Source organism: Budorcas taxicolor, chromosome 3 (genome assembly GCF_023091745.1).
Source record: "Budorcas taxicolor isolate Tak-1 chromosome 3, Takin1.1, whole genome shotgun sequence".
Classification (NCBI taxonomy): Eukaryota; Metazoa; Chordata; class Mammalia; order Artiodactyla; family Bovidae; genus Budorcas; species Budorcas taxicolor.
The window spans coordinates 10,179,717-10,189,943 of NC_068912.1; the positions used below are offsets into that span (position 1 = coordinate 10,179,717).

The window sequence follows — 10,227 nt, forward strand, 5'->3', positions numbered from 1 at the left end:
ACCGAGGAAGTGTTATTTGGGCTCAATCTTACTGTTCAAATAAGAGCTGCAAGGGAGGATGCTATCAAGTGGCACATAATCACTTAATTATATATTGCTTTGTATTTTTCTTCAATTGTTTAGTGTGCTTGTCTTGACTTCCCAGTGAGACTAATCAGCCGGAGAGCAGGCACAGGCTCGGCACTCTCTGTTCTCCCAGAGCCTGACAGTGGTGCTAGAGGAACACCGTGTGTTCAGCAAAGCGTTGTTGACTTGCAGCAGATAAATAACCCAAGCTTCTCTGGGATAACTGTCTGGAGGGAAGAGCCCCACCCCCTTGTGATCACAGTGCCCTAAGAAGGTACCCACACCTAAATCCCCCACCCTCTAGCTGCCTTCCTCCTGCCATAGGGGTGAGACCTCATCAGCAGACACTTGCTAATGTTGCCCCAGATCCTTTATTGAGGTCTCATTTGACCCAAATACATCAACAAGAGATTGCCAAAGTTCAGCCCCAAACACAGTACTCTCCCATCCCTCTGGCCAGGGATAGGACAATCAGAAGGACAGAGGACTTGAGAGAGTAAGGAGGAGTTGCTCAGGTGGGGGGAACAGAAGAGATGGGGACCCATGGATATGGCAAGGGGGGAGTCACAAGGAAGCATGAAGGGAGTGACGGAAGAAACAATTGATACAGGGACGCAGTGGGACAGGAAACAGAAGCCAGAGAAGACAGCTGAGCTGGTGTGTCGGGAAATCTCAGCACCTAGCATATAGACCCCAACAAGCCCCATGGCAGAGGACGACCTAGTGTCCCTGGAGGAGCTCAGGGAAGGAGAGGGGAGCAGGAGGAGAGCGGGTGGGGCCGGGAGACGGCTGCCACGGCAACTAGTCGTCATCATCGTCTTCGTCATCGTCCTCTGTGTTGATCTCGCCCTCCAGCACGTCCTCCAGCCAGTCCTCCAGCTCCTCGGCAGAGGGCAGGTCCTCCTCATCATCCATTTCCATCCATACGCTGTCCGCCTAGGACATGGCACAGACCAGGGATCAGAACTAAGCCTGACTCAGGTCTCCAGACCTGTCCTCCCACTCTCTGGCCTCTGTACATCCTCTGTCCCCTTCTCTGCATCTGTCCCTGGGCAGGAAAACTGTCCAGATGAAGGTCTAGGTTGGAACAGTGACAGTGGGAGTAGAAAGAACAGCTGGTCAGCAAATAGACCTTCTCCCTTTGGTCTTTCTTAACAAGCTCTTGCTGTGCTGAGCTTCACAAAACAGACCTCTCTATCATGCCCTTGATGCAAAACCACTGGTGACTCTTCATGGCCTGAAAAATAAAGTCAAAATCTCTAGCATTCCAGACTTTCTAAAACCTGCTTTTCTGGCATCATCCTCAGAGATCTCTGGACTCTCAAGCCATAAAATCCGACTTGCCTTTTCCCAGGCCTGATACTCATTTTCCTTCTTTTTGACCTTTTGCTGTAACTTTTCCATCAGTTTGGAAATAACATCTCATAATTTTCACTCCCAGAACTTCAGTGTATTTAAATTTTTTAGATTTAAATAATTGATTCTTTATATGTATGTGAAAGAGAAGATTTCTGCCTTCTAAAAGCTCAAAGACTACTGGAAGAGACACACATGATACATAATAGCTGTATAAAAGTCATGTTCTCGATGCCAAATGGGCTCTGGGAGGAAGAAAATGATTCCAAATGGGAGATCTGGAAAGACTTCATGGAGAAGAGAGGATTTGAACTGGGCTTTGAAGGACGAGCAGCCAAATTCCAACAGATAGAAGCAGGAGTGTATTCAGGCAGGAATCTTTCCCTCTTTCCAGCCATTAGACTGGGCCGGTCTGATTCCTCTGGGAAGGGCCCTCAATTCCTTGTTAGCAAAGCAGAGAACTAGCTATGCTGGGAAGCAGAGGTGGAAGTCAGCCAGGGATGATTGAAGGAAACTCACGTCAGTAACATTGACGACTCCTATTTGTGGGGCTGACAAGTCGATGTTAAATGTCTTCTCCCAGTATGGAACCAGCTGTGGAGAGACCACATATGGTAAAACTTAATGGAGACTAGGAATACCTGAGTCCAGGAGGGTGCATGTGAGGGCCAGCAATGGGGAGACAGAGGACACTGTGAGCCTGTGGGGGGTGGACGGTGGGTCTAGCTACAGTCCCTGAAGGGAATCGGTAGAACTAAGCAGTTCAGAAAGAGTAGATATACCAAAAGGAGAGTATCAGGAGCGTCAGCTGGGAACACTGGCCACTTCCTTCTGAAGAAAACTACTGATAGATAGGAAGCCTGCTCTGATCCTGGATCTGCTACTGATTGACTTTGTGACTCAGGGCAAGTCACTTCTCCCTGGCCCTCAGTTCCTGCATCTCTAAGGTAGTTATAATCAGTGACTGCCATTGGTCCTCACACTTCTGTTTGTTTTTCAACAAAGAATGTTAGGTGTTGGGGATTCGGCTGGTAACAGAGCCACGCCCTGAGACATGGAGTCTCTGTGTGTTGATTCTGTGATTATGTACACCCACATGCAGGGTTAATGTGTCCCCTGCTCCCCCAAACTCTGGATTTCTCTAGAAAGAGAAAGGTGCCCCTGGGCACCTGAGCTAGCTGCTCAGCCTCTGCGCTGGGAATCCTGTTGTTCCACACGTCCCACCCTGTGTCCTCTTTCTAAGGATACCCTTAGTGCCCCTGAGCATGCAGTAGGGTCCTCCACTGGGAGATGGGAACAGGAACTCTGAAACAGACCCCCTCAGGACATGCCCCAGACTAAGGCCCTGCCGAGGACAGCAGTGCCCAGTGACGTTTCTTACCAGGGGGAAGTCATCAGGGTCGATCCAGATGATGCTCAGATCAGGATTGTCCGTGTTATCTTGGGCCACGGACTTGAGTATCTCTAAGAACTCATAGCCATCTTGGAGGGAACACAGGTGATAAGGGTGTGACGGGGCACAGAGGGAACTGGAGTCCAGCTCTCTGTTCCCGCCTCCCATAGCTCCACATGTCTAGCTTGTAAACTGTGCTCTGAGAAAACACATCTTGCGTGTTAAAAGCCTACGCTCCAATTAATACCCCATCTCCCCCTCTCACCAGTGCCCCTGCCTCCCAAATCCAACCCAGTATTCCTTCCTCACCAGGATCAGCTTCCTCTGCAAAGGCCACAATATGGATTCCATCCAGATCGTCCTCCTGTTGAAGGGTGTGGGGAGGAAGACCTTAGCTATACTCCCTGAAGTTAGTGAGCCCAGAACAGACCCTAGATCTTGGACCTGAGTCTTGCGGCAGTCTAGCTTCTGAAGCAGGAATGTTCCTGTCACCCACACTCCTCGAGCAAACCCTTCAGCCCCAGAGCTTAGGGCTCCTCCTCTGGCATCGTCATCAAGTTATGTGTGTCCCCCAGCTCCTGACACGTTCTTCAGAACAGAAACCCTCAACCTTGGCTGGTGCACTGTCTTTCCTACAAGCAAGACATGAGGAACAGCAGGACTAGTTCCCAGGACTTGAATTTTCCCATGCTCGCCCAGGGCCTGGCCCCATCCAGGGGCACTCACCCAAGTCTCATACATACTCTCAGGCTTCAGCTTCCTCAGGGTTGATCTAGAAGAGAGAGAAGGGCCCTACTCAGCGGGCGAGAAGGACACCCTTGGCTCCAGCGGATCCCTGTGAGCAGAGGCTGCCACAGGGTCACACCTAGGGCACAGACAGCTTGTAGCCCAGAACCAAGCCATCTGGAAAAGACTAAGCTCTGGGCACCAGGCCCAGATCACTGCATGGTTGAAGCAGGTGGGAGAGCAGAGGGTGGGCAAGGGGACTGGAAAAGAGACTTTTGGGAGAAAGAACTGGACATCTGGATGGTCATTCATTCATTCACAAATTGGGTGCTAGAGATGTTCTAAAGCTGTGCTAGGTGCTGTGGAGACAGAATCCAACGAGGCCAACATACTCCTGCCCTGAGGGAGAAAACTGTACTCTGGTGGGGGAGAGTGAGAGCAAGTAGTGTTCACAGTGATGAATGGGTGTTCCCAGCTGTGCAGTACTGTGAAGGAAGAGAATTAATGCGTGAGTGTAGGGCAGGGTTTCTCAGCATTTGACATTTGAGGCTGGATAATTCTTTGTTGTGGGAGGGCTGTCCTGTGCACTTCGGGATAGTAAGCAGCATCTCTGGTCTCCACCCACTGAACACCAGTAGCTCTCTCTCCAACCGAAAGTGTCTGTAGACATTGCCAAATATCCCCTGGAGGATGGAATCATCCCCCTACGTCACCACCCCCTCCAGCCCTGTCGAGAACCACTGCTGCAGGCAATGTGTCAGACCTGGCTTAGGGTCCCTGTTCTGACACTCCTTGTGGACTCTCTCTAACTGAGGTTGTTACAGGATTAAATAGAATAAGAAAGAGGGCACTTCAGTGTTCCCAGCAGACCACAGGCACTCAACGCTGGTCTCAGGCCACATCACAGTGAACTATACAGGTTTATGGGGCACCTTCTGTGTGTAAGGCTCTGGCTAGGTGCAAAACCATCAGTGCGCCCGGGAGCACTGGTCCCCAGAGAGGTATTTGTCTCCAGGGGAGACCAGGCTCTTGGTCAGCTGCCTTTCCCCCAGCCCATCTCCCAGACGTGCTCCTGAGGAGGAGCCCACCCTGCTCAGGGGCTTGCCCCCATGGCCACCTTTTGTGTGCCTCCACAAAGTTGACAATCTCCTCTTCGCTGTTGGGCTTGTCTGGGATGGTCACAGGCTCCTCCATGAAGGCCTCGTAGAAATCAATTTCATTCAGCTTTAGGGTCAGCTTCTTTGCCACCTTTTGGGGAAGGGAATGGGGGATTGGAGCAGGGGACATGCGGTCAGGGGAGAAGCAGTATTAGTGGAGAGTGTTACGGGGGCGGGCGGGGGAGCTGGTATCAAACGGGGAGTCAGACAACCTGGGCCCTCGTCACTGCCATTGTGACACTGGACACGTGTCTCAACTTCTCTGGGCTTCGGCTGAGCCTGAGAGGGCTGAGTTAGAGCCTCTGAAATCTGTGGAGTGGGGGAAGCCGGGGTGGGGAGGGGTGGGGAATACTGGTGTGTAATGAGGGAGGAGGTGCCCCCATCGATTCTGGGAGGGGGCTCTGGAGGGCAGCTGACAGGAGTGAGGGAGACTCAGGGCGCCGCAGGGAGGAGAACCTTGCTGTCGAAGGTGGCGAAGAAGGGGATGTAGGGGTGGAACTCCTCTGCGGCGTCCTCGTAGGCTTTGTAATCTGAGGAGGGAATGCAGAGTCAGTCTCTGGGGCAACCAGGGTCTGCCAGGGAACCACCTCCGCCTCCGCTCTGTCTCCCCAGTTCTTTGGCAAATGGGTTCATTCTGAGACCCACTCCCTCTAGCTTTCCAAGAGGAGATACAGTGGTGAGGGGCGGGGAAGGGAAATGCCTTGGTGCCTGTCTGGGAAACTCGCAGAGTGCAGGGGGATCAGAGCAGTTGCTGGACCCACCCCGGCAAGAGGGGTGAGGGGGCAGGGGTCTGAGCCAGTGGAGGAGGAGGGCAGATGAAGTGGGGGGCGGGGGTGGGACAGTGGAGTCTGAGGGTGGTTACCCACGCTCTGAGTCTTTGTTCTTGAAGTAGCCAATGAGTTTGTTATCGTCTTCAATATTCTCAAATGCCTGCAGCTCTCGTTCACCCTCAATCAATTCCACAGGGTCCTCTAGGACCTGGAAGAGCAAGGACATTGAATGCATGAGAGTGAGTCTCTGAACTCAGTGGCAGAGACAGGGAGAAGGATCAGGGAGAAAGGGGCTCTCTGTTGGGGAGGAAGGGCTCTCTGTTGCCTTTATGTGTGTTTGTGTGTGAGGCTGGAGTTGGTCCGATGGGCATGAGGTCTTTAAGCAAGGCCATTAGGTCCAAGAGGTCCTCACATCAAGCAGAAACTCCACCAGGGTGTCAGCAGAAAACTCGCCATCGTACTCAATGACTTCATCCCCCTTGAAAACATAAATGCTGTCTTCTTCAGTCAGTCCTAGGGAGGGAGCCAGAGGTGGGCCGTGATGCCAGCCTTCCCACAGATCCGAGCGTCCAAATCCAGGGCCACAGCCCATTCCATAATCCCACTGGGCCCTCTCTCCCGTCCTTCACCTCCCCTGCCCCCAGCCCTGCTCAGCACCCCTGCCTCTTAGCCCGTATATCCCTGAGGCCCAACCCCCTGGATTTAGCCTAGGTGGCTAGTCTGGCCCCAGGGGCTCTCCAGAGAGAAAGCGGTCAGAGGCGGGGGAGGCCAAAGGGAGATACAGACTCTAGCAAGATTTCTCCCTTTCTCTATCTGCCATAACCAAGGACAAATATTCCTTTTACCGCCCCTGAGAACTCTGGTTACTAATTCCCAGCCCGGGCCCTTTAACCTTCTGCTGTTACTGCCCGGATGACTTCATTACTGACCACCCCTCCCCCATCCACATCCGGAGTCCCGTCTCCAGCCTGTGCTGCCCCCTGGCGGCTGGTGCTGTAACATCCGGCCCGCAGCTCTGCGGGTGGGGGAGGGGTTGGAAGCGGAGCTTGCGGGAGGCCTCTCTAGCCGCACTTGTGTTCCCCTGATTCCCCCTTTCCTCCAGCACCTAGCCCTGTTTTTCAGATATGTACAAAAAAGGCCAGCTCCACTTCTCTCTGAGATTTGAGCATGGTTCTCTGTAAGGAATAACGGAGAGCCTGGAACCCCCAGCCATACCCCTGCAACTTTCAGCCTCTCCTCACTTGCCGCCTTCCGCTTCCTGCTCCTACCCTTACCTAGCTTCTTGGCTACAGCCGCGTCCTTCTCAGAGTCCACCATCCCGAAGCCAACACCCTTGTCTTCTAGCACTTGGGCTGCTAACTGAAGGGAGAGTTAGGGTTAAAATCAGCCCCTGAAAGTCTTAATAACCACGAGTTCCCATCTCATTCTTTTGAGTTGGGTCATTTGGGATTCTGGGACTATGAGACCTTGACACTGTTCCAGGATCCAGGATATCTCTCCTTTCCCTTCTACCCGCACCCCCCCCCCCATTTTTTTTGGTCCTTGGTTCAAATTTAATCCTGGAACATTTATTGCTCATTTATTGTCGTTTAGGTGCTAAATCATGTCTGACTCTAGGACCCCTTGGACTGTGGCCCATGAGGCTCCTCTGTCCATGGGATTTCCCAGGCAAGAATACTGGAGTGGGTTGCCATTTCTTTCTCCAGAGGATCTTCCCCACCCAGGGATCAAATCTGCATCTGCTGCTTGGCAGGTGGGTTCTTTTTATTTTTTTCATTTTTATTATTTTTTTAATATAAATTTATTTATTTTAATTGGAGGTTAATTGGCAGGTGGATTCTTTACCGCTGAGTTGCCTGGGAAGCCCATTGCTCGTTTACAGTGTGCTCATTATGTTGAACTTGAAGGCACTGTTCATGTGCTTATGGATTCCTTAAGGGTGCTGAGGGATCTTCAGAATGCCTGAGGCCCTTTCCTCCTTCAGAGCTGAGCCCTGTCCTCCATACAAAGGCCATACTCAGTGTGGGGGTGATGTTCTGCACCTCTTGGATTCTTCTGAGTGACTCCCAATGGGGAGAATTTTGGAGGGAAAGAGGGTAGTGATGGGGTCTGTTCATGTTGCTGAGGAGCGGGGAGAGATGGGGAGCTGAGAGCAGAGGTCACTGGGGCAAACACTGGTTACCCTCAGAGGCAAAGAGACCGACAGAGAGACTACAGGTGAAGTAGGCCCGGCTGTCCTCAATGGAGTGGGACTTTGTTTTTCACCGACTACTTCAGCCTGTCCTTAGGCTATGGAGTGTCCGCCCTAGGCCCCTGGCCCTGGCCACGCCCACCCCACCCCCTCCCAGCAGGCTCTCGACCCTGATGCACTCTGCATGGGGCACAGTTTGCAGCTTTACCCCCCACCTTTACCCATCTGAGTGCCCGAGTCTGTGCTCAGATTCTCAGGAGGACAAGGCAGGGAGACGGTTGGCAGGTGGATGGCCAGGGATGCTGAGCACTCAGGATAAAAATACTCAGCTCATTAATCAGATGGCAGGTTCCAGCATGCGGCAGGGGCACACAGAACTGAGAGCCTGCAATCCTGGTGTCTTGCCCTGAAATACTCCAAGCTCTGGGCAGGCTGGGGCCTCTGTGCTGTCAAGCTAGAGGAGGAGCTGCAGCAGCTTGGACAAGGAGACTCCAACACATCCCGGCTCCTGGAGGGCTGTGTGACCAAGTCTCCAATCATTTATAAACACGGGCTTTTTTCTTGTAACAATAGGCCCTCTCTCCTTTATGCCTGAGGTCAGCTAGCGGGTGAGGAGAGTCTTCCCACAAAGACAATTTGGGGAAGGCCTGGTGAAGCCGCCTCCAAACACAAAAATTTTCCAGTCCGCGTGCCCAGCTTGATCCAGTAGGGGCAGATGGGATGGGGGAGGAGAGAGGGGCCTGAGAGGCCAGTGGGAGGCATGGTGGGCTCCATTGCACCTTTAGCTATGAAATCACTGACATGCAGCCTTCTCAGATGGCTCAGTGGTAAAGAATCTGCCTGCCAAGCAGGAGATGTGGGTTCCATCCCTAGGTCGGGAAGGTCCTCTGGAGAAGGAAATGACAACCTACTCCAGTATCTTGCCTGGGAAATCCTATGGACAGAGGAGGCTGCTGGGCTACAGTCCATGGGGTCACAAAAGAATCAGACACAGCTTAGCAACTAAACAATGCCATGCAAATAAAATGTCATTGACATTTCTATTTATACCGTTTGGAACTCTTTGGAGTGCAGCCCCTAAAGTGTGTAGAGAACGGGCACGTTCTGGCTAGGACAGTAGATTTGGGGATGCACGACAATTCCTCTCCTTCCCATGAAGAAAGTCTCTTTTGTTTTTTTGCACCCCCTTTGGGGTGCCACCAAGGTCACCCCAGTCCTAGCCAAACCTAGTACTTCCAGCCTCCGCTAGCATGGAGGAGAGATTCTCCCTGCAGCTCCCCTCTTTGCTACCATTGCCTGGCTACGGGGGTACTTTGGGGTTCCTGAATCCCTCTCTCTTTTGGCCAAGGTCATATGCCACTTGTGTCCTGTTAGTGGAAGCAGGATCCTGCTGCATTGCCTCCCCCCCCAACCCCACCCTCAAAGATCCATGTGGTGTTGTAGGAGAGAGGGGTGCAGAGAGGGGCTGAGCCTGCTCTGCCAGCCTGCAGACCCCATCACTCACCTCCAGGATCAGCTCCTCCATCTCAAACTGCCTTTGTGAGGCCTTGTCGTCCTCAGGGGGTTCGTGGTAGAGCAGCGCCAGCACCTCGTACTTCTTGAACACATTCTTGTAGTTCTTTGCGTTGACATTGACCACACGGTCCACGCCATCATACTCAGGGAAGTCGAGCCCTTCCTCCCCCTGCACCCCTGACTTGGGTGTCCCCAGCACCAGCAGGAACAGCAGTGCCAGCCGCAGGCCGGGCACAGCTCTGGCCCCCATCCTGTCTGCAGTGCTCATGGAGGTAGTGGGGTCTGGGTCGGCGCGTCTCGTCTAGAAGAGGTCAGCTGGGGTAGGGAGGGGCCCCTGGGTCCCAAATCCTGAGTTGGGGGCTCACAGTGGGGGTGGGGTGGGGAATGGCCCAGAGCAGTGGACAGAGGACCCTGCCGGCCCTGGAGAAACTGCCGACAGAGCCAAGAGAAAAAGGGTCAGAGGAGGAATAGGAGCAGGGGGCGGGGAGGGAACCGGAGCTGCCCCCGAGGTTGGCACCCCTCGGCCCCCACCTGGTCCCGTCTAAATATGTCTCCAGGATTGGCAGGGGAGACGGATAACCTTCTGAGGCCAGGGCGGCTCCACAAGGGCCGGGATCCTCCTACCTCCACCACCTCTCACCCAGGCTCCCAGAGCCTCCTTCCCCTCCCCCGCACCCAATGTCCAGGGCTCCTCAGCCCCTGTCCCCACACTGGCCTAAGAGCTCATCACCATATTAAGAAAGGAAAGAGCTGGAGCTAAAAATAAGATGAGATGAGTCGGAGGTAAATGAAGCTGGGACTGGGGGAGGGAAGGCTTGGGGGTAATTAGGGAGAGTTGAGGGAGGGCAAGGGTACTCAGAGAGAGGGAAACTGGGCTGTATTCCGGGTCAGAGGTTGGACTGGTGATACATTCGTAAAGGAGGGACAGGAACAGTATTGCCTCTAAGTCCTAAAACCTGGGGCTCTCCTCTGGGTCAAGTCTGTTTGTTTGATCCTGTGGAGGAAGGCGGGGAGTACAAATGCAATCCAGGCTGCAGGAAAGAGACCCCTTGC

The 10,227-nt window shown here is 53.3% G+C and overlaps 1 protein-coding gene across 1 annotated transcript; it reads right to left on the minus strand.

Annotated features, from left to right (window-relative positions):
* Window positions 1-418: 418 nt before the first annotated feature.
* Window positions 419-9,624, minus strand: CASQ1 (calsequestrin 1). The gene is made up of 11 exons (XM_052636835.1): window positions 9,164-9,624; window positions 6,743-6,827; window positions 5,881-5,981; window positions 5,565-5,676; window positions 5,155-5,228; window positions 4,659-4,789; window positions 3,542-3,587; window positions 3,125-3,179; window positions 2,804-2,904; window positions 1,942-2,016; window positions 419-1,002 (listed from the first exon to the last, which is right to left on the minus strand). Exons 1-11 carry the CDS (start codon window positions 9,440-9,442, stop codon window positions 868-870), a joined length of 1,194 nt encoding a protein of 397 aa, XP_052492795.1. The 5' UTR covers window positions 9,443-9,624; the 3' UTR covers window positions 419-867.
* Between the last annotated feature and the right edge of the window lie 603 nt (window positions 9,625-10,227).

Bases quoted from the DNA above. Each gene is read 5' to 3' on its own strand.
- CASQ1 (XM_052636835.1), bottom strand. From the start codon at position 9,442: ATGAGCACTGCAGACAGGATGGGGGCCAGAGCTGTGCCCGGCCTGCGG. The intron at 4,790-5,154 runs GTTCTCCTCCCT...CTTCCCCAAAAG, and splicing joins TCGCCACCTTCGACAGCAAG to GTGGCAAAGAAGCTGACCCT. The intron at 2,905-3,124 runs GTGAGGAAGGAA...GTTCCCTCCAAG, and splicing joins TGCAGAGGAAGCTGATCCTG to ATGGCTATGAGTTCTTAGAG.